This window comes from Tenrec ecaudatus, chromosome 17 (assembly GCF_050624435.1).
Source record: "Tenrec ecaudatus isolate mTenEca1 chromosome 17, mTenEca1.hap1, whole genome shotgun sequence".
NCBI classification, from domain to species: domain Eukaryota; kingdom Metazoa; phylum Chordata; class Mammalia; order Afrosoricida; family Tenrecidae; genus Tenrec; species Tenrec ecaudatus.
Genome location: NC_134546.1, coordinates 64,563,421 through 64,586,489, shown reverse-complemented (window position 1 = coordinate 64,586,489; position 23,069 = coordinate 64,563,421). Strand labels below are relative to the sequence as shown.

At 51.8% G+C, this 23,069-nt stretch overlaps 1 protein-coding gene across 2 annotated transcripts in view; it reads left to right on the top strand.

Moving 5' to 3' along the window:
* The window catches only part of SLC24A1 (solute carrier family 24 member 1), a 47,769-nt gene extending 25,730 nt beyond the window's left edge, over window positions 1-22,039 (top strand). The window contains exons 3-10 of one of the 2 annotated variants that reach the window (XM_075535179.1): window positions 1,739-1,792; window positions 3,397-3,505; window positions 6,908-6,991; window positions 7,831-7,922; window positions 13,513-13,920; window positions 16,034-16,123; window positions 16,952-17,118; window positions 18,028-18,427. In XM_075535179.1, the coding sequence (XP_075391294.1) occupies window positions 1,739-1,792; window positions 3,397-3,505; window positions 6,908-6,991; window positions 7,831-7,922; window positions 13,513-13,920; window positions 16,034-16,123; window positions 16,952-17,118; window positions 18,028-18,277 (1,254 nt within the window). In that variant the 3' untranslated portion in view covers window positions 18,278-18,427. Of the gene's footprint in view, window positions 1-1,738; window positions 1,793-3,396; window positions 3,506-6,907; window positions 6,992-7,830; window positions 7,923-13,512; window positions 13,921-16,033; window positions 16,124-16,951; window positions 17,119-18,027 lie in introns of both variants that reach the window. The other variant, XM_075535178.1, reaches the window with a different exon arrangement.
* The last annotated feature ends 1,030 nt before the right edge of the window (window positions 22,040-23,069 follow it).

The window sequence follows — 23,069 nt, the reverse complement described above, 5'->3', positions numbered from 1 at the left end:
AGCCAGGCACGTCCAGGGTGTCACAGTGGGCAAACCCAGGCACTGCTGCATTCAATCTTGCTGCTCAACAGAGTTAGCTGCGATGCAACGTCCCGCTGCCCTCATTTGCTAAGGCAATGCAGGTGGCATGACAAGTCTGGCCAGCGAGTGGGTCCGGACAACAGACACTGTTGGCATGACTCCTCAGCCTGGATTTCCCAGGGCGACCCCATTTCCCAGCTGGCTGTCCCACGGCCTCCCGGGACACTAGCTCTGATCTGATGGCATAGCCATGCTTCAGCATCACACCACGTGTTAGATAAGGTTCTCTAGAGAAACTAAACCAGAATGCAAATCATTATATATATATATATATATATATATATATATACACATATATATATACATACACATACAGAGAGATAGATAACCTAAGAAATAAACAGCTAATTAAATTATAAAGCAGTGCAAATGGCTCAATGCAATACACTCCTGTGAGACAGTTGTGAGACACCGGCAGTCCTTCAGTCCAGGTAGTCCTCTGCAGAGCAATTCAGGCTATCCGGGCACAGGTGACAAACAGCAAGGCAGGTCACCCACAGTCAGCCAGATGACAGGACCCGACAGTCCCCAGCTCAAGAGATGTAAATTCCAATGGTGTGGCAAAGCAGGTCTTGAAGGAACCTCAAATTACAGCGACACAGTCCACGGGTTAGGTGTCCCACAGGTAGTGTAGCTTGCAAATTGAGGCACAGAACAAGCAAGGCAGCTGTACACTAGTCCGATGATCGAAGAGCAAGAGACAAAAAAGGCAAGGCTCGCCGAGTCATTTATCTCGCTGCCCTTCAATTAATCCCACATGTGTTTATCGGCCAGGTTGGCGCAATAAACTAACTACCTCACACCATGTGCTCACAGTTGGTAGGCAGCCCTGGAAGAGAGGGCAGTGCAGTGAGCCAGGGTGCGTGAGGCAGTGGGGGTAGAAAGGGCTCATGGGGAAAGCTAGCTGGCAGATGGGAAGGGAGGGGCTCTGTGGTAAGGGAAAAGACTAGGGAGGAGTGGGAACGTTGAGATGTATGAGAGTTTATTCATGCAATCATCAACGGCTATGCACCGAATGCTTGCTAAGTGCCGGGCAGAGTTCTCATTTTGGGCACCCAGCACGAATACAACAGACCCTGCCCGCAGGTGCCAGTAGGGCTCCTTCGGAAAAGAACAAGCATCTATCAAAGTCTATGAGCAGCTGCCCTTCCCGGAGGGAGCCCTGGGGGTGCAGCAGGAAACAGTTGTGATTTGGACCAGGGAGGAAGGTGTGGCAGGGTGTCTCTGACCCCATGGGGGCAGTTCAACCCTGTCCTGCTGAGTCACCGTAAGGTGGAATCAACTTGACAGCAGTGATTTTGTTTGTTTGCTTGTTTGATGGGCTTCCCTGAGTCAGTGACATCATTCGTAGTGGCCACCTAAAGGCCACCACGATGAGGGTCTCGAGGTGGCCTTGTGGCACATGCGTCAGATGGACTGAGGGGCCTTCTGTGTGGGTAGTGAGTGGGTTCAGTTGATTATGTGGGTGGAACCAGACTGGGGATGGGTGTTACTGTGGGGTGCAAGTTGGAGGTGTTAAAACACGTCCTGAGACCAGTGTATCTCAGAAGTGTGTCTGTCTGTATTCCAACCTCAGGGCTTCCCCAGAGAGAGGGGGCAGTAGGCAGAAGGAGAGAGGGCCTCCCCGCTGTCTTGTGACTCGTGTCCCTGTTTGCAGCCGGCTGGTGGGGCTGTTGCAGTGGACAAGCCACAGGAACCCAAGAAGCTGAAGGTGGGTGCAACGTGGAGTCTTCCCACTGCAGGCACAGGGGGTCCCAGGTGAGAGCCACCAGCCCTGGGCACTGCAACCCCAAAGCTTGAGGCCCTAGGCTGGGACCCAGTGCCTGGGAGAGCTGCCAGCGGGATCCTTTACCAGAAGCACCCTCACCTCTGGGTAAGAATGGGCTAGTTTGCGAGCTGGGTTTGAAATGTCTGGACTGCGAACAGCTTGCTGTATGACCTTGGCCGCTTCCTGCTCGTGGTGCTACAGATTCTGCATCGATTGCAGGGCTGTTTGGATCGGATGAACTCAAGTCCTGCTTACTGTCTGGAATTTTGAGCTTGTTTGACTTAAAGCCGTGGAGTTAGAATGGCCCTGGACTAAGAGAAAGAAAGGAAGTGCACTGAATGGGGGTCTGGAGTTTCTGAAAAATGTCTTACTGGTTATCTGGGAAGAATTATTGAGGCCGTTGAGAAGCTAGGACTCTCCACTTTGGCCTGAAACTGCCTCCATCCTAACTAAATCCCTAGGCCTGCTGAGAATTGTGTTACACGTTGGGCAGGCTCAGCAGTTAAAAGCCATTCCAAGGGAGAAAGACGAGGCTTTCTACTCCCCTGAAGACTTACGGGGTAGTTCTACTCCATCCTAGGGGCAGACTGGATGGCAGCGAGAAGCCTGATGTGGAGGAGTGCGTCACTTCAGCCACTAGATGGCAGAGGAGGGCAGATTGAGAGGTCTGGGGGTGAGGGAAGGAGGATACAAGGGGGCTTGAGAGAGAAGGAAGGAGGGCAAGGAGGGTGTGAGAATGAGAGAGAGAGAGAGAGAGTGAGAGTGAGAGAGAGAGAGAGAGAGAGAGAGAGAGAGAGAGAGAGAGAGAGAGAGAGAGAGAGAGAGAGAGAGAGAGAGAGAGAGACCTACGGAGGAAACAGGCATTGACTGGGCAAGCACTAGCCTTAGGCTGTTCCACTGTAAATCAGATGGGATTGCCATGTGTCGCTGTGGATGAGTGAGTCCCTGCAGTCCACCTGTCTATAAGGACAGACGGCTCTCTCTGTGAGTCTGTGAACAGAGAACAAGTGGACTGGAAGTCAGAGTCTGGGCTGCTTGTTTTGCTTCTTGTGCTTACTCCCCACGTGACCTTGAGTAAACCTCCTGGTGTCTGCGTTTCCTTCTTTTGCTGTAGAGTGGGCCGCCTACCTTGTGTGTCTAGTGGGGACAGTAACGGAGTGCAAGAGGGCTGTCACTGCCTGTCAAGGGCTGCGGCCTGGAGGTGTGGCCCCTCTCCGAGGCTGTTTGAGTGGTTTCTGAAGGAGTGTGCCTGTCTGGGTAGGACTATACAAGCCCTTGGCAACGTGGCCCCTTTAGTACACGTCGTCTGATGGGGGTGAGCCTTCAGGAGGTGTGTAAGATCAGCCAGTCACAGAGGAGCTGAGAGGAGGAGAGCCGTGAAACTCCCCTGGTTAGAGGCCAAGGGGCTGGGGAGGCCGGGCTCCGGCTTCTGCGCATTCGCCTGTTCTTCGGCATGAGAGGGAAGCAGATTAGTGAGGCTTGTGGGGGGCTCTTCCCCAGCCTGCGCAGAGGTTCACTGCGGCCCGCGTGGCTCTGTCCTTGCTCAGCTCCCGTCCGTGCTGACCCGAGGGAGCAGCTCAGCCTCTCTGCACAACAGCATCATTCGGACCACCATCTACCAGCTCATGCTCCAGAGCCTGGACCCTCTGGGCACAGGTAAGCAAGGCCTACCCCGTTTACCCCTTTCCTCCTCCAGGTGAGGCGGGGTGGTGGGCACACAGAGTTGCCCGAGGACAGAGTGGGTGAGGGAGACAGGGTCGAGACAGACAGGGGGCTCGCTAAGAGAGGGCTGAGGGAATTCTGGACAATGAAGCATGAGGGTGTCCACATCTCACTCTCTCCTTGTCCAATGAAGGGGTTTGCGGGCCATTCATGAGGCCCTGAACTGATCGCAATTACCCTGGGTAATTTCCCCGCCACACCACTGTCCTTTGAAGGTCCAGTGCCTGGCTGGGAATCTCCAGCCAGGGCCTCTAGTGAGAGTGTCTCCTAACCTGAGCTCTGAGTAGCCCTGCCCTTTGCTCTGTCTTCTTTCAGCCCGAGTCCTAAGACACCTGTGACTGGCTCCCCAAGCTAGGAATACCCAGGGGCCCTCTGGGAGCTGCTAGGACCACTTCTGAGAGTGGTGGTGTCGGGGGTAGGGGGACGGGCAGAGTACAAAGTGCCGTGGGGGCTGATGTTGCACTTGACACATGATGAGGCAGTTGAGAGTGCCACCATCCACCTCCCCAAGTCCTGCCTGCTGCTCCATTGCCCTGAGAACAGGCTCTGGGCGGCGCACACGTCACTTGCCACGGCCCTTCTCATCAGTCTCAGTCTTGTGACTCCCACAGGATGAGTGGGTGGGGCTATGCCTATCAGGCGCTTGGGGCTCACCAAGGAGGCTGTACAGCTTCCTAAGAACTCTAGTCAGGTGTGCGACACCCTCGTGAGAGTGGAACCAGCAAGTAGGGTATATGGCACTCGAATGAGCACATCGGCCAGTCTGGCCCTCCTACTAGTCTTGAAACGAGCCATCCCAGAGGCAGGATCGGGGCGGGCTCACTACCTCCAAGAAAGAAGAGCCAGGAGGAGGGCATGTCTTTTGGACCTTGGGTTCCTGTGTTGAGATCTCCTAGACCCAGGACACAGAAGAACTGGAACACCCGAGATGGTGTAAGATGGTGAGAAGCAGCGGCAGAGAAATGGTGGCAACTGAAGAGCAGTCCAAGGTGCAGTGGGGTCCTGGGAGGGAGGTAGCCTCAGGGGATGCGCTGACCCACAGAGCGAGGGCTGACTGCCTCTGCTGAAGTTCACTGGCAGCAGTGTGAGGAACCAGGGAACTTGGTGACACTCCCACAAGCAAGGCAGAGGCTGAGAGGCTGAGGGTCAGAGGGAGGTCTGCCTGTGGGCACGGCTGAGAAGAGGCTTTCTGATCCTGATTTGTAACCTGTGGCTGTCCCTAGTAAACCTCCTCCCCGTGAGTGTGGCCTTTGCCATGGCGTCTGGGACACAGCAGAGAAGTAGAGCGTGTGGGTGGGGTGGGACTGCCTGTGTCGGAGTGATGAAAATGCTGGGCCACTTGTCCTAACAGGATTATGTGATGTCCAGGCCAGGCTGAGGTCAGAGGAGATTGAGAAAAGGAGATGATCCAGTCACCGGGAGAACTGGCCTGGGGAGGCCACGTGAGGACATGAGCACTGGGGAGACCGAGACCATGTTCCAGGAGGTCAAGCATGCTAGGCCCTCTGTGTGGCAGGGCACCCTGTGCCAGGATGCGGTCTGTGCAGAGATCACAGCCCTGAACTCCATCATGGAGGGGCTGGGGCCAACCGGCCTGTGATCAGAGTCTCGGTTCCCGAATTTCCACCCGTGTTTGTGTTTCCAAGAGGTGGGCCAAGTATCTCCACTCTTCCCAGGTATCCCAGCTCTTTCCACAGAGCTGGCCAGTGGAAGGGAATGTTCTGTGGTCTGAACTCTCACCTTCCCCGGGAAGGAAGGAGTTCTTCTGCTCTACGATCTTGTGCCCTTTCTGATGATTTTACTGGGGCATGCGTGCGTGTTCACGTGTTCATGGGTTTGTGTGTGTGTGTGTGTGTGTGTGTGTGTAAGAGAGAGACAGAGACACAGAGAGATCGAGTCTGCAGTGGACCTGGCTTCCCGAGGGAGCACTGAGAAGTCAGCGTGTGGTGAGGGACGCAGGGCAAGAGGGAAACCTGGTCTTCGCCAGCTCCTCCAGCCACGAGTCACAGAGGTTAGTTAAACCGCTCTCGACCAGGAACCAAGGGAGCCCCTTGGACAGCAGCCACACTCGACTCAGCAGAAGGTCGCAGGGCTTGATTACATGAGGGGCCCTGACCCCAGTCTGGATGAGGGGGGCTGTGGAGTGTCATCCCCTCCTGTCCCCGGACCCCTCACTTCTGAGGAGGCCTTCCCGTGCAGGCCACCAGGACACTTCATCGGACCTCGTGCACCACAGCGGCTGTGCTGCTCTGTGCAGGTGTGGCCTCTTCCCAGAGGCAGTGGCAGCGGCAGCCACTCAGAGTTCAGGAGACAGGCGCGGAGGAGGACATTTCTGGTCTGATGCTCTCTTTTCTGCCACCCCTGGGCCCAGGCTGCCGCTCTGATCTTCGATTTACTCAGCTTCCCAGGCTGCACCTCCTCCATTTCCGTGTCTGTATTGTGGGCTAGATGATCTTCAGGGTGTCTTCCTATTCGGCCCTCTGGAGCGCTGGGCCTGGTCTCTGCAGAGTCGCTCATGGCCACCAGGGGCTGCCACTCACCAGTGGTTCTTGTTGCCCTTGCTTCCCAGATGGCAGGTTCATGCAGAAACTCAGGCTGGACAGATGAAAGACTGAGGCACAGAGCGGTGAAGGAGCCACACAGCTAGGGCTCCACAGCGGTGGAACTAGGATCCAAGCCCAGGTCACCTGGCGCCAACAGTTTGCTTCCACAACCATGTGGAACCAAAAAGGCTGTGGCAGGGAGATGCTGGGTCAGCTCTTTCCATTGGAGAGAGAGGGCCCATGAGCTTGGCCACCAGTAGACCCCTTGCAGCACTAGCAATGCCTTGAGTGATTCATAGAGAGTTTTCACTGCATAGGCCCTGCACTGTCCAGGGAGCCTAGTCCAGGGGCGCACACCTGGGTCTGCCTGCCACCCAGTCCCACGCCCTGCTCAGCACAGCCAGCGCTGGTCCTTCACAGTCTCTCCCTCACTCAGCAGCCGCCACTGTGCTGATAAAGGGACAAATCCTAGTTGTCGCTGCTGAGTCCAGCCCTTTTACCACAGAGGAAACAGGCCTTGGGTGGGGGTGGGGGGTGGAGGGGGTGGATGGGGGTGATTTGTCCAAGGTCACAGCCAGGAGGTCTAGAGAATTTAAGGCCAGAGTTTGGGACTTGGGCACTCTCACCTGTTGGAGTGGAACCAGAATCCAGGCAGCCCCCTCCCAGCCTGGGTTCTTCCTACCCACTACCACTGCGCGTTGCTCAGCATCCCACCCGGACCCACCCCACGGAATCACCCTGGCAGGGACCGTGTGTGGTCCCAGATCAGACGTGTTCCCGTTTTCATTCGCAGCCAGCCCCTCCATGGACAAGGAAGAAAGCTTGCATCAGGAGGCCACAGCCAAGCCGCAGGCCAAAGCAGAAAGCAAACGAGAAGGTGAGAAGATAGCCAGGTGGGCGAGGCTGCCTGGGAAGTAGCAGCCCTTTCTGACATACCTGCTGGCCGGAGGGCCATGCGCAGCTTCCTCCGATCCAGAAGGCCATGAGTTGTTGAAGCCTTCCTTCCCTAAAGGCCCAGTGTGACTCTATTGGGGCGGGAACATGCTTTCTCCTTCCTGTCACTTCTACACAAGCCCAGGCCAATGCTGCTAGTGCTGGCCTGAGGCCAGCAGGTATGGGAAAGCCACAGGGCTTCTGGGGATAGAGGCTCAGCAGCTCTGGTGGCAGCCCGGATAGCTCGGATAGGGGAGTGGGAGAGCTGCTGCCCCGAGCTCTGTACAGCACACCAGACCTGACGGGTTTACCCAGAACCCCCCGGGGGAGGCAGGTCAGCAGTCAGGGTTCCCATCCTGCAGACAAGGAAACCGAGGCTCAGATGAAGTGAGAGAGCAAGAACTAAACCCAGCCAGTCCTGTCCCATGGCTTTATACCTGCTGCCTGGGCCGGGGAGTCGGCAGCCTCCTTTCCATGAAGTTGGTAGGGGAAGGGCCAGACTAGTTGCCCAAACTGGTCTCAACATTCCTAGTCGGGATCGAAAAGTCTGTGAACACAGGGGTGGCAGGAATGACCTCTTCTTCCCATCTGCAGGTATCTCAGTGGTCAGGGCAGTGACCGTTGACATCGCATTCCTGTCACCAAGGAAGCCCCCAGTCAAGCCTAGGGAGATCCTGAAGTGACCCACGTCCCAGTCAGACCGTGACTCCTCCTCCTAGTGCCCCTGCTGCTGCTCAGACCCTAGTGCCTGGTGCTGACCTGTCCCATGTTTCTCCTTTAAAGAGGAGGAGCCAGCTGAGCTCCCTGCGGTCACAGTCACACCAGCCCCTGCTCCAGACAGTGAGGGAGATCAGGAGGAAGATGCTGACAGTCAGGTAGGACTCCCCCTCTCCCCCTTCCCCCCGCCTAGCTGCCCCTATACAAATGCTGGAATTTGGTAGACTCAGGGAAGGGCTTGCTATCCCAAACTACTTCCTCCCTGGAGATCTGAAGTCCTATTTGAAAGTAATTTTTCTGGGGGAAGCGTTGCCCTTTCTCTGGTCTTCATATATTACCTGGGAATCCACTCTGACACCTTGGGACGAATGAGCTACTATAGATGAGATTGCGTTATAAACTCTCATCTGCCCTAAAAGATATTGGGAAACACTGTGAGTGGGTCTGAAAGCTCTTTGGGGACTATTAGCCAGGGATCTTGATATATGGGTGGGGGTGGGGCTGAGTAAGGGACCGTGTAACTTTCCAAGGCTCCTCCTGGCCTGCTGTCCCTGCTCTAGGCACCTGGTCTGATACATGGTCTTTAGAGACTGGGACACTGGCCTGTGCTTCCAAACCCACAGCCTCTTCTCCCATGACCTCACTCAGAAGACCAAGCTCACTGCCATCAAATCGATGGACTCAGCGACCCTATAGGGCAGGCCAGAAGTGCCCCTGTGGGGGTCCTAGACCGTGACTCTCTACAGGAATAGAAAGCCTCATCTTTCTCCCCAGGGTGGCTCGTATTTTCGGACTGTTGACCTTTTGGTTAGCGGCCCAATATGCCATCAGGGCTCCCTCTAGTCCAACTGGATTTCTTGTCTCCATGTGTTTCTACCTCCGTGTCTTGGTTCCCCTGGTTTTCTCCCCATACGACGCTTCCCTCCCTGTCCCCCTCTCCTGTTTCACTCACCTCCTCAGGCCCAAGGTACATACCTCTTCTCCATGAAGCCTTCCTTGATCTCCATCCAAACCTCCCTCAGGGTTCTTATCACCGACTTCCTTGTACTCTGTCTTCGTGTGCTGGGCAGCTAACGCAATGATCAGCAGTTCGAGCCCACCAGCCTCTCTGGGAAAAAGCAGAGCCATTGTGCTTGTGTAAAGATCACAGCCTCAGAAACCCTGCGAAGTAGTTCTTCTCTTTTGAGAGCGCTGCTGGGACTCGGAGTGGGCTGACAATCTGCAACCACACGATCAGTTCCCCTACTGGGGGGTGAAGTTCCGGAAAGCAGGATCAAGGTCTTATTTGTCTCCTTTGTAGAGCCAACACAAGCCCGGCATGTGGCTGTGCTCGGTGGGTTGAGCGCCTAAGCATTCAGGGGGGCAAGTTTGACCTCCCATTTGTTTGTCTAACTTATCTGACACTGAGAGGTGCTCAATTGGTCCATCCTTGATCCAGCACCTGTGGGTTCAGTGTCTGAGACATCTCCATGATACCCAGTGCCCGAGTAAGCCAGCTCAAGTAAAAGGGGCTAGAAGGGCTATCTCCTGGAACAGACGTCCTCAAACTATGGCCCGCAGGTCACATGCGGTTGTTTTTGCCCCGTTTGTTTTTTTACTTCAAAATAAGATATGCGCAGTGTGCACAGGAATTTGTTCATAGTTGTTTTTTTTTAAACTATAGTCCGGCCCTCCAACGGGTCAGAGGGACAGTGAGCTGGCCCTGTTTAAAAGTTTGAGGATCCCTGTCCTAGACTGTAACTCTTTATAGGAGTAGACACTCTCACTTATTAAGCTAAATATTATTTGGCTTCCTTTTCAGGGATTATAACCCTAGTTGTATATGAGAATAATCTGAGAGCTTTAAAAATGCCCAGATATTTTTTTACAGTAAAGAAGGATGTAGAAAAAGCCCAGACCTCACTCTCAACAATGCCGTGAGAGGTGAGAGTATCTGGGTGGGGGCTCAGGCATCATTGCTTTGAAGTTGCCAGGGCTTTTAATCTGCAGCCAGGAGTGAGTCAGGCATGGCAGGCAGCGGGGTGGGGGTGGGGGTGGGATGGGGGGGTGGGGGTGGGGTGGGGTGGGGCAGGGCTTGCCCTTATCATGACCTTTGTTTCCGAGCAGACTCACCCCTGACCACCCAGCTCAGGTGATTTGCACAGGGGACCGAACCAACACATTCTTACAGGTTCGATGGCTGCAAAATCTGAGGACCCAGCACCAATGGCTTTCAGAAAGCGCCACCAGGTCTGCAGATGGATATGGACTGGCAGCACTTCTGAACAAGTTCAAATCCAACCCCCTGACTTCCAATCATGTTGTTGGTGTTCGCTGCCACCCTGCCTCATCCTCACAATTGTTACGTTTGAGCCCATTGTTGCAGCCACTCGCCTAGAGTCTTCCTGTGTCTCTGCACCTCTACCTCACCATGCTGCCGTCCTTTCCCAGGGAGGTCTTCCCTGACAATATGTCCCAAGTATCGGAGACAGAGTCTCACCATCTGGCTTCTGGGGAACATTCTGGCTGTATCAAGACAGACGTGTCGGCCACCCACGGTACTTGCAAGTCTTCCCCAGCACCACACGTCAAGTTCTTCGAACTTTCACACGCATCCGAGGCAACAGAAAATACCATAGCTTGTGTCAGGCACACCTCAGGCCTCAACACTTTAAAGAGGTCTTGTGCATCAGATTTACCTAGTGCAATCGTCATTTGATCTCTTGAGTACTGCTTTTATAAGCATTTATTGGGGATCCAAGCAAGAAGTCCTTGACAACTTCAATCTTTTCTCCGTTTTCTCCTGTTGGTCCAGTTGAGAGGATTTGGGTTTTCTTGACATTGAATTGTCATCCAAACTGAAGGCTGCAGTCCTTGGTCTCCATCAGTAAGTGCTTCAAGGCCTCCTCGCTTTCAACAAGCAAGGTTGTGTCATTTACATGTGGAAGGTTGTTAATAAGCCTCCCTCCATCCTGGTACCACATTCTTCCTCATGTAACCTAGCTTCTCTGATTATTTGCCCCAAATACAGATTGAATAAGTATGATGAGAGGCTATAACCCTAACACACTCCTTTCCTGATTGCACACCATGCGGTGTTCCCGTGTTCTGTTTGAATAGTTGCCTCTCGATCCATGTACAAGACCCGCACGAGCACAGCACTATTCTGGAACTCCTGTTCTTCCCAAGGCTGGCCAGAGTTGGTCGTGGTCCCACAGTCGGACGCCTTTGCACAGTCAGTAAAGCACAAGGAAACCTCTTTCTGGAATTCTCTGCTTTTAGCCCAGACCCGTCGAACATTAGCAGCGATCTCCTTTTCCACTCTCTCTAAAAAATCTGGCTAGAATTCTGAATTATTTTCAGGGAAATGTGACTTGCATGCAATATTCATGTCATATTGTTTTATAACTTGTACATTCTGTTGGGTCACTTTTCTTTGGAATTGGCACAAATACGGCTCTCTTCCAGTCAGTTGGCCACGGAGCTGTCTTCTAAACTTCTTGGCACAGATGAGTGAGTGCTTCTAGTGCTTCATCAGCTTGTTGACACATTGCAGTTGGTGTGCCATCAACTCCTAGAGTCTTGTTTTTGGCTAATGTCTTCAGTGTGGCTTGGACTTCTTCCTTTATCACCATTGGTTTTTGACCATGCTACTGCCTCTGGGGATGGCTGGATGCGGCTAGTTCTTTTTACTGCAGTGACTCCATGCACCCTTTTGACGCTTCCCGAATTATCCAGTATCTTGTCCAAAGGCTCTTTTAATATTGCAGCTCAGTGTTTGAAGTTTCGCTTGGTTCTTTCGATTTAAGATACGGTGTGTGTGTTCTGCCATGGTGGTTTCTAACTCTATGGCTGTGCACACTTCATTATAATATTTTACTTTGTCTTCTTGAGATGCCTTTGAAAATTTCTGTTTGGCTTCCTCATCTCTTCCATTGGCCTTAACTGCTTACTCTGTGATAGAAATTACGTTTGGTATCTTCTGACATCTGCTTCGACACTCTCTTTCTTTCCTGTCTTTTAACTTTTCTTTCTTCATGTGTGATGCTCTGACGTCACTCCACAGTTCCTGTGTTCAGTGAATCAAATTTCTTCTCGAAATGTTCTTGAATTGCAGATGGGATATGCTCAAGGTCATATTTTGGCTCTCACAGACTTGTTCTAATTTCCTTCAGCTTCCGGGTAAGCAGAGCATGTATGGACATGTTAAAATACAAACTTTTGACTTCCAATCTTTGAGATTCTAATTCAGGTGGACCAGGTGGAGCCAGGAAGAATGTTATTTCTAAGAAGGCCCCTAGGTTTGAGAGCTTGAGTCTGACTCAGTTCTAGCGTTTGAAAAAGAAGACAGCTTAGTGGTCAAGAGGCTGAGCATTGAACTATCCACACTCCCATTCTGACTTCATCACGCACCAACTGTGTGGGGCGTGCATAAGTTAGTTCACTTTTCTGTGCCCGCGTTTCTGCATTTATGAGGTAGGAATAATTCTTATCTGACACATGGAATTTAGCTAGGTTCATTATTAGACCATTTGGCAAAGTGCCTGGCACATAAAAAACCTCCAAATGGTAAGTGTATCCAAGTCATTATTTCATTTGTTTAGTTCATAGAGAGAAAAAGGAAATGTGATGTCGCTGTGAAACGATATGCCATCGTAGGCAACGTGAATGGAGGCATTCCATCTAAGACAGGGGCGGTGACATCCTGTTTGACATTGCGTGGGTGTTCCGTGTTCCTTTCTGGGTCATCAGCTAATTAGGATGAGTTCATGAAGAGGACGGCTCTCGGCCATGACGTGGCGAGTGAGAGAAGGACCTGGAACATCTTATTCAGGGAGGAGAGCTACTTTGTGGAAGAGGAATGAGACTCGTTTGGTGTGCTCCAAAGTGTAAATCTACACGCAGGTTCTTCCCAGTCCAGTGAAACCGACCAGACCCTTGTTTGTAAAATGCGGGTGAATTTGAACAGTAATGGAGTGGGAGAAAATACTGGCCAGTGCCCTGTCAGAAACCCAATTTCTCTCTTAGAAAACAAGGACGGGAGCTCAGTACGTTCCCTTGGCCGGAAGGAGGCAGGGCGGCAGGTGGAACCAGCAGTGATGAGAGGAGCCACTTTGTAACTGCTGGGTGGCTCTCTGTGCCACTGTGATTTGCAAATCCCTCAATAAACCTTTGACTTTACTTTAAGAAAAGAAAATAAGAGCAGTATTCATACTGCAGAACAGTCAAATGTCCAGACTGGCAGTCAGAAATAGCAGGGCTTTGTTCAAAGATGGCCGGGACTGCGCAACTTCGACTGTGCTCCACGCTCCTGCCGCTAATCCAGCCTCCAGCATCAGGCTCCTGAAAGGGGTCACTGTGTTGCTTCTGAGTCTCACTCCAAGGCTCCGACCTGCAAAAGTCCCCATTCTGGTCAGTGTTCTACTTCCCTCCCCGCCCCAAGAAAGAAAATCTGGTCTATTTGGGCTTACTTCATGAACTGGACTCCAGTCACCCCGAGCTACCAGAGAGGACAGAAGTCGCTAGGTGGTGAGCATTCTGTTCCCGGCGAGGCCCAGAGAAAGCCTGGTAACCACGGTAACCACTGGGTACAAGTGTTGAGGGAGGCATTTTACACTTGTTTTCTCCTCAGACTCAAGTTTTCAGAACCACCACCCAAAGTGTGTGTGTGTGTGGTGTGTGTTGGGGGTGGGTGGGTGTGGGTGGAGAACTAGAGACCTTGGGAGCAGAGCACTGATCACACATGACTCTCTTGGCTTTGGTTTACAGGAAGGGCATGTGGCACAAGCCCAGAGCACAGGCGAAACGCCGTGCGGAGAGCTAGAGGCTGCTGGGGAAGGGGAAATGGAAGCAGAAAGAAGCGAAGCTGACTGTGAAGGTGAAGGTGACATCCAAGCAGATGGTGGGGACAGGAAAGACGACAGAGGTGAAACCGGAGGCCAGGAGTCCACTGCTGAAAGCCAAGGTGATGAAAAAGCTACAGGTGGTGAAGAGGAGAGTGATAGCGAAGATGGCGAGGAGGAGGAGGAAGAAGAGGAAGAGGAGGAAGGGGAAGAGGAGGAAGAGGAACCTCTGTCCTTGGAGTGGCCCGAGAGCAGGCAGAAGCAGGCCATTTACCTCTTCCTCCTGCCTATTGTGCTCCCACTGTGGCTGACTGTGCCTGACGTCCGGAGGCTGGTGAGGGGTCAAGGTTGTCTATCCCCGGGGGCTTGGTGAGGGGTCAAGGCTGTTTATTCCCCGGGGCTTGGTGATGGGTCAAGGCTGTCTGTCTATCCCTGGGGGCTTGGTGAGGGGTCAAGGCTGTCTATCCCCAGGGGCTTGGTGAGGGGTCAAGGCTGTCTGTCTATCCCTGGGGGCTTGGTGAGGGGTCAAGGCTGTCTATCCCCAGGGGCTTGGTGAGGGGTCAAGGCTGTCTGTCTATCCCCAAGGGCTTGGTGAGGGGGTCAAGGCTGTCTATCTCGGGGGCTTGGTGAGGGGTCAAGGCTGTCTATCCCGGGGGCTTGGTGAGGGGTCAAGGCTGTCTATCCTGGGGGCTTGGTGAGGGGTCAAGGCTGTCTATCCTGGGGGCTTGGTGAGGGGTCAAGGCTGTCTATCTCGGGGGCTGGGTGAGGGGTCCAGGCTGTCTATCCACAGGGGCTTGGTGAGGGGTCAAGGCTGTCTGTCTATCCCTGGGGGCTTGGTGAGGGGTCAAGGCTGCCTATCCCCGGGGGCTTGGTGATGGGTCAAGGCTGTCTGTCTATCCCTGGGGGCTTGGTGAGGGGTCAAGGCTGTCTATCCCCAGGGGCTTGGTGAGGGGTCAAGGCTGTCTGTCTATCCCTGGGGGCTTGGTGAGGGGTCAAGGCTGTCTATCCCCAGGGGCTTGGTGAGGGGTCAAGGCTGTCTGTCTATCCCCAAGGGCTTGGTGAGGGGGTCAAGGCTGTCTATCTCGGGGGCTTGGTGAGGGGTCAAGGCTGTCTATCCCGGGGGCTTGGTGAGGGGTCAAGGCTGTCTATCCTGGGGGCTTGGTGAGGGGTCAAGGCTGTCTATCCTGGGGGCTTGGTGAGGGGTCAAGGCTGTCTATCTCGGGGGCTGGGTGAGGGGTCCAGGCTGTCTATCCACAGGGGCTTGGTGAGGGGTCAAGGCTGTCTGTCTATCCCTGGGGGCTTGGTGAGGGGTCAAGGCTGTCTATCTCGGGGGCTTGGTGAGGGGTCAAGGCTGTCTATCCCGGGGGCTTGGTGAGGGGTCAAGGCTGTCTATCCCGGGGGCTTGGTGAGGGGTCAAGGCTGTCTGTCTATCCCTGGGGGCTTGGTGAGGGGTCAAGGCTGTCTATCTCGGGGGCTTGGTGAGGGGTCAAGGCTGTCTATCCCGGGGGCTTGGTGAGGGGTCAAGGCTGTCTATCCCGGGGGCTTGGTGAGGGGTCAAGGCTGTCTGTCTATCCCTGGGGGCTTGGTGAGGGGTCAAGGCTGTCTATCCCCAGGGGCTTGGTGAGGGGTCAAGGCTGTCTATCCCCGGGGGTTGGTGAGGGGTCAAGGCTGTCTATCCCCAGGGGCTTGGTGAGGGGTCAAGGCTGTCTATCCCCGGGGGTTGGTGAGGGGTCAAGGCTGTCTATCCTGGGGGCTTGGTGAGGGGTCAAGGCTGTCTATCCCAGGGGCTTGGTGAGGGGTCAAGGCTGTCTATCCCAGGGGCTTGGTGAGGGGTCACGACTGCCTATCCCCGGGTGCTGGACTTACCCGCTTGACAGTGTCCACTACCCACAAGAATTTGGAATAGCATTGTAGCTCTGAAGGGGACCCTGGGCCTGAGGGCCTGGCTCAGGTCTTGAGTGCCCTACACCTCATGTGTGTCAGTTTGATTTAATGTGGGGATGATTCTTCTGCCTTTATAGGGACCTTTTGAAAATTCAAGGTGCTAGTTGTTCTTTCTATCCATCATTCCTATCTGTAGGACAAGCGGTGCCAATTTTACATCATCCGAGGAGGGCAGTCTGCACTCTGCCTCTGGATTTGGCAATGCTTAACCCACCCCCAGGAGCTATAGTGGCACAGTGAGTTACAAGTTGGGCTGCTAACCAGAGGTTGGTGGTTGGAAACCAGACACTTCATAGGAGAAAGATGAGGCTTTCTACTCTCTTAAAGAGTTGCAGGCTTGGAAAGCCACAGGACACCGAGTCTGAGTTGACTCGTTGGCAGTGAGTTTGGAGTTTAGCATTGTGCCAAGCTCCAGTGTTTCCAGGTTGTCTCCATCAGGGCGCTCTTCAAAGGGTCCAGAGGACATTAGGGTCTAAAATTTCCTCCTCTTCCTCTTCAAATAGGAGTCCAGGAAGTTTTTTGTTCTCACCTTCCTGGGATCCATCACCTGGATAGCTCTGTTCTCCTACCTCATGGTGTGGTGGGCTCACCAGGTGAGTGATGCTCTGCCCCAGCACACCCACGAGCCTTCCCCTCCCCTTCAGCTGGAGCCTCCGGGGTCCAGGCAATGGGAAAGGCCAGAGTTTCGAGTCCCTACACTATCAAGGCTTAAAAGTAGACCTTGATTCAGCGACTATGATGTTTTCCTTGATGAGTATGACTTTTCTATCTTATATTCATACTGGAGTGTGACATAGAAAGCCTGCCATGACCGGGTCCCAGCTGACCTTTGTCAGCTGTATTCTTTGCCTCCTGCCTTACACCCCACCCTCTCCACCTGTGAAATCACAATCACTCTTCAAGAGTCAGCCCAGTGTAGTCTTCTTGCTGGCAACCCTACCCCACCACCTCCTTGCAGACAGTCGGGCCCCCTCTGAGCGCGTGGCCTCCGCGTGGTAACAGAGCTGTGCTCTGTCTCTAAGCGTTTCTTCCCCACAGGCTGTCAGTCAGGGTGTGTTGTGCTGGCCTCCTAGTTCCTGGCACAAATGCCCATGTTCTGAAATGAAAATGTTGGCACGCAGGTTGGAGGGCAGTTCGTTGGGAAGGTGGACGTTGGAATGAGAGTACGGCGAGAGGGAGGTAGAGCTGATGTGGGCTCTTAGTTCAATTTAGGAAGGAAAAGCAGCCTGGCTCCCAGGAGCCTAGAGTGGGGGCCCCTTTCTCTCTCGGTGGCCTATCTCCAGCCCTTTCCTCTGGCCGAGAGCGTAGCGCCCCTCTGAAAGTGGTGTGTCTGCACAGAGTGGCACGTGACCGTGCTTCCATGAGCCTTGGTTGGTGAGCTGATGTTGCCATGGCTTCTCATGACTCTTGCTGTTCACCAGGTTGGTGAGACGATAGGAATTTCTGAAGAGATGATGGGTTTGACAATCCTGGCAGCAGGCACGTCAATTCCTGACCTCATCACCAGTGTGATTGTCGCTCGTAAAGGCCTGGGAGACATGGCTGTGTCAAGCTCCGTGGGCAGTAACATATTTGACATCACTGTGGGGTGAGTGACTCAGTTACTCCCAAGGCCTAGTTAGAATGGCTGGACGGCAGCATGCTGGCCAGGTCCCTGTTCCCTGTTGCACTCAGTATGCAGGAGATTAAAAAGGCACTTATGTCCTTAGTTTCAACAAGGCAACCGAGTAGCCTTCCTTTACCAGATGGGCTGGTCAAACGAAAACACTGCCTGAAATGTAACTGGCTGGAATTTACAGAGATTGAAAACGAAGCCCATTAGCTTCCATTACCAAATACAGTGCAGTGCTCTGCCCCGGCCTCCACGGCTGGGGTGGGAAGGACACCATCTCACTGCCTCATCTCCTGCTCAGACTGCAGCTCCGGCCAGCCCAGAGCTTTCCAGGCATTTTGCTTATACCAACACAAGCCACCACTTCCCTGGCTCCTTCCTCCTACCTCATCAGGGTGCCACACCTGGGCTGTTTGCTTCTCCCAGGTGGATCTGGGTGGCGGCCTCGGCTTCTTTAGCTTGCATTTGTGTAGTGTGATTAAGGGGAGGCATGAGTGGGCAGAGGGGGCTGGGCGAGAGTGAAAGGGCATAGGAGGTCAGCTGTGATCCGAACGAATGTAGAGCTATTATTGTGAGCCAGGCTTGGATAGGAAAACTCCAGGTCCGCCAAGCAGTCGTTATAGAGTATGCAGAAAAGAGATTTCAGACCCAGATACCTTCTTTTTAAGTCTAGGCTCTCCCTATGATCCCTTTGGCAAATCAGTTCTTTCCTCTGAAACCCAGTTTCCTCATCTGTGCAGTGGGGCTAGTCATCTACTTCCTAGGGTATATTTGTGCACATGTGCGTATGTGTGCGTGCACGTGTGTGTAAACATGCTTTCCTATTTAGCGACATGGGTTTCTTAACACAGGCAGCCAATTCACGTTGTTTCTTCGGTCTTGCAGCTTGCCGGTGCCTTGGCTGCTTTTCTCTCTTACCAACGGCTTCCTGCCTGTCCCGGTCAGCAGCAACGGCTTGTTCTGTGCCATCGTTTTGCTCTTCCTCATGCTCCTGTTTGTGATCACCTCCATCGCACTGTGCAGATGGAGGATGAACAAGATGCTAGGCTTCACCATGTTCGTCCTGTACTTCATATTCCTCATCACAAGTGTGATGTTAGAAGACCGGATTATATCCTGCCCTGTCTCCGTTTGAGTCATAGCCCCTGGGATTCAAGATGGACTCAGAGCAGAATTCCAGGCCGGATGTTCCTGTACCTTTGTTACACTAATGAAACAGGGTCCAGAGAGCAGCCCAGAGCCTCTGATGCGAATGTGATCTGGGACAGAATGTTCTCCTTGGAAACAACTGGCGGCTCGTTGTGGATGGAGGCCCTCACTTCAGGAGGAGTGGGTTCCCCTGATGCAGACATCCCTGAGACAGGCCAGGAGAGGGCTGCCCCATGGGTGCCAGAGGGCTTTCTAATGAGAGATGGCGGCGTGAGGACTGGAGTAGGAAGACACAGACCCTTGCTCCCAGCCCCTCAATCAGTCCTTCAAAAGTTGCTCATCTTCAAAATACAGACCTGGCCTGTATCTCCCCTACTGTCCCTCCACCAAGCACACGTGCAACTGTCCGTCTTCTCTTTTTGTTGAAAACATGAAGTTCTGTCTGGTTTGAAGTCACTGAAGACCCAGCTCGTGGTGACTTGGAGCAGCTAAGGCTACAGGAACAAGGAAGTACGCAGAGAAATGATCATCCCCATCCTCCTCCAGTAAAATGTTGCTAGTAGTTCCTAGCCCAACATGACATTAGCTTAGTGTTGCCTGTCTAAAATGTGAAATTAACATTGGAAGCACTCTGAGAATGGCTATCTGGGCTTTGCCTTTGAGTTGGAAGGCATGGAGATGAGGAGCGGAAACTACTGGGGGCAGTCAAAAGAGGTACTTATTAGAAAATTCCAGTTAATATTGTTTCCATCAATTGGTCACATCTGGAAGGATTAGATGTTAAACAGAGCCGTCCTGCCTTGCCACATCCGCATGTTCTCACCCAGCAGTGACAGTTTTCACTAGTGAGAATAGGGACTCTCACAGAGAGCCCAAAGTCAAGAGGGCTCAATTGCATTTGATATGATAGATGATTCGATGGGGGCATGCAATTTTTAATGTCAACCTAGTTCAGATTATAAATCAGGACGTTACTTTTCCTGCATGGCTCACAAGTGGACATTACAAAGGGGGAAATCCAAAAGCCCATCTCACAGTGATAGCAGGGTGGGAAAGGGGACGGCGATCTCCCCAGGCAGCTACCGTAAAGGACTCTTGTGTTTGTAAAGATTGTGTGGCTAGCTAGACACGTTATGTGGAATTCCATGTGCTTTCCAGTACCACTGCTTGCTGCTTTTCCTAGCATGTTAGGGGACTCACACACAGTCATGTCCTTAGCATCAGAGCCAGGGGATGGCAGTGGGTGGTAAAGTGGGCAGGGGGCTGTGTTCCAAGAGTTTCTGGGGAAGATGGGATGAAAAGATCAAGGAATGTTCTCATGGACTTTTTGAAACCCCCTTGTATGGCTTTAATACAAACACGAGGAATCTCTTATGGAAGCGTAGACAGATGTGGGTGCTGAAGGGCTCTGGTTCCAAGTTCCAAGTCATACTCCTTTTTGAAGACTCGCTGGTTCATTTAACAGAGGGCCTCCTATTCCTTGGGAACACTTTCCACTGTTTCAACACAGCATCAGCGCCGGGAGCCTTCCCTTCACCCACATGGAGGAGCTTATCCTTGTTACATTTTCTTGGTCACAATGCTCAACAAAAGGCTGATGAAGGCGATGGAGCCAGGTTCAAATTCTATATTCATAGATTAATCACACTCATTCCCGATGCTGCTGCACAGCAGGGTGCCCACAGGCCATTGCCTGTGAACAAGAGAGGACAACGGTGGTGGAGGGGAGAATGACCCCAATACCAGCACCCTGGCTGTCAACTCTGTTTGCATACTTGTCTTGGGGGTGTCCTGCCTTCTCCTGGAATCTGATATTCTTCCTAGGACCAACTGGAAGTGACAGACGGGGACATGTTCTCTAATGTTAAAGTGCTGAAAATTCATCGAACGATTAAAGTCAACTCCACTGGCTTCACATCTTTTTTTTTTTAGTTTGCTGAGTTTCTGGCATTCCTTTTTACAGAGGCAGTTCTGATAACCGCACACTCTGACAAGTGCATGCAATGAAGGTGGGGTCTTGGTGAATGAGGAGGAATTCACTGCAGAAGAAAGAGGAGATAATCACAGAGAGATGGAAACTTACACAACATTGAAGAGATCAATGTGTTAGGTTAGGTTTAGAAATAAAAAAATGTATAATAGATTATAAATCTAGTATAACTTGTCAAAATTGTGGTGTTTTAGAGGTAAAATATCTTAAAGTATCAAAAGTATTGCATGTACACTGGTCCAGATAAGAGCCCTCAATACACGGAATCCAGGACAGATAAACTCCTCAGGTACAGTAATGGGAGTAGTGATACCATGAGGTTAGGGGAGAAGGTGGGAAGAGGAGGAGAAGAAGAAGGGGGGAAGCAGTGTATAACACTCCCCACCACCCAAGAGGTTTGAACAACAGAAACATGGGCAAAGAGAGACAGTGGACAGTGTAAGATATAAAAATAATAATTTATAATTTATCAGGGGTCCTCAAGGGTGGGAGAGTGGGGGAGGGAAATAAAGGAGCTGATGCCAAGGGCTCACATAGAAAGAAAATGTTATGAAAATGATGATGACAACATACGTACAAATGTGTTTGATATAACTGATGGATGGGCTGTTATAAGAGCTGTAAGAGCCCCCAATAAAATTATTTATTAAAAAAGTATTGCTACAAAATCACAGACACTTACTAAAAAAAATATGAGAAATGGGAAGCTATTGGTCCTTAACATATCCTACCATCTATACACATCTGTAGGCAATTTCCAACTCTACCCCTTCCCAGATTCTGCACCTCAAATTACACTGTATCAAAACAGCTATTTTGGCTTCCCCGAAGGACTTAAAATTGTTTTTTCTTTAAATGTTTTTTTGAGTATACAAGAGAACTTTCTTCTAACAAAGTGGCATTCTGTGATGCTCACCTTCCTGGCACAATTACTGAAGACAAAATGGGTGCATAAGCAAATGTGGTGAAGAAAGTGGATGGAACCCGGCTATCAGAAGATATAGCGTCTGGGTTCTTAAAGACTGGAAGGTAAACAAGCAGCCATCTAGCACAGAAGCAACAAGTCCACATGGAAGAAGCACAGCAGCCTGTGCGATCATGGGGTATCAAGACCAGGTAACAGGCATCAGACGACCCATAACAAACAAAAACAAAAACATATTGTTGAGAATGAAGGGGATCAGAACAGAGACCCAAAGCCCATCTGTAGACAACGGGACATCTGCTCACAAAAGGGGTCACAGGGAAGGGATGAGTCAACCAGGGCGCAGTAAAGCACAATATTCCTCTGGTTCCTTGAGGCTTCCTCACCCCTCCACTATCATGACCCCAGTGCTGCCTCTCGCTTCGGACTAGACCGGAGCATGTACACAGATACAGATAGGAGCTCATGACACAGAGAATCCAGGAACAGGAATGGGAATAGCAAAACCTGAAGGATAGGGGGAGGGGAGGGAGAGGAGGGGAGGAAGGAGGAACTGATCAAGATGATTGACACAAGCACAAACCGCAGCCAGGGGAAGAACAGAAACCATGGGGAGAGGGAGACAGCGGTCAGTGTGCAATACGAAAATAACAAATTGTAATCTACCAAGGGGTCACGTTTGGGGTGAGGGGAGAAGGGAGGGAAAACAGAGGAGCTGATGCCAAGGGCTCAAGAGAAAGTAACTGTCTAGAAAAGAATGATGGCAACATATGTACACATATGCCTGATCCAACTGGTGTATGGATTGTTGTAAAAGTTGTAAGAGCCCCCAATAAAATGATCTTTTCATTAGAGACATGTTTTTGAATGTGTGGACAAGGAGTCTGAGAGCAGTATCGGGTCTATGGGAGCGGGGGTAAGTTGCTCAGTCAAGTTCTTAGAGGGAAGCCCTTGCTACCGTCAAAAAAGGAGTGGCGGGAAAGCAAATCTTGGTGCAATTTTCCTGGCCTTTTCCTCACCAACGCAATCTTCGATTTTCTGAAATCTTTCTTCCTAATAAGCATTTATGATTACCCTCTACACTTGAAGGACATCTACCAAAATGGCCTCTTTGAGGCCCCACCCTCCCACCCCCCAAGGTCAACCGAAACCTGAGCTGACCTTTCTGCTGTGAATCAAGTGGAATCAGATTAGCGGAAGCCACTAATCTGAGACCCTTGCTCTCTGGATCATATTGATAAATCCAAGACTTGTGTATAATTCATTCTATAAAATGATCTTCATTACCGTTGATACTGCTTCAATGACTGATAGAAACCATCAGCTCTGTGAGCTAGCTGATCTCCCCACATCACTTTTTCTCATGGCACAAACCTCTCCCCACTTTTCAGGCATCCTGACAAAACGAAGCCGAGGGTGTCATTGAGAGAGCTTGTCTCCTGCCATCCAGGGACTGCAGAGACAGGTTTAAACACATTTTGTCTGGAACAAATCCATGCGTCTACGAACTGGATCCTTCATAGCAATATTCTTTGTACTCATATTGAGATGGTCCTCTTGTTTGATGAGCAAAATGATCTTTATAGTTTGGGGCACAAACCCCCGGCCATCTCACTAGTCTAGAAACAACCATACCAAGTGGGCAGTTGAATCGGAGCCATCACGATGGCCTCTCCTTTATCCCTTGGAATTGCATTTCCTTGGTGGCTCTGGAAATAGGCTTGGCCCAGATTTCTAAAACGTGGAATTCCTCCTAAAATAAAGTGTTAAGATTCCATAGAGTACAAGAACTAAGGGATGGATTCCAATATTTTGGACCTTGGTGTGTTTAAATGGTTAACTATATATTTTGAATATTCGATT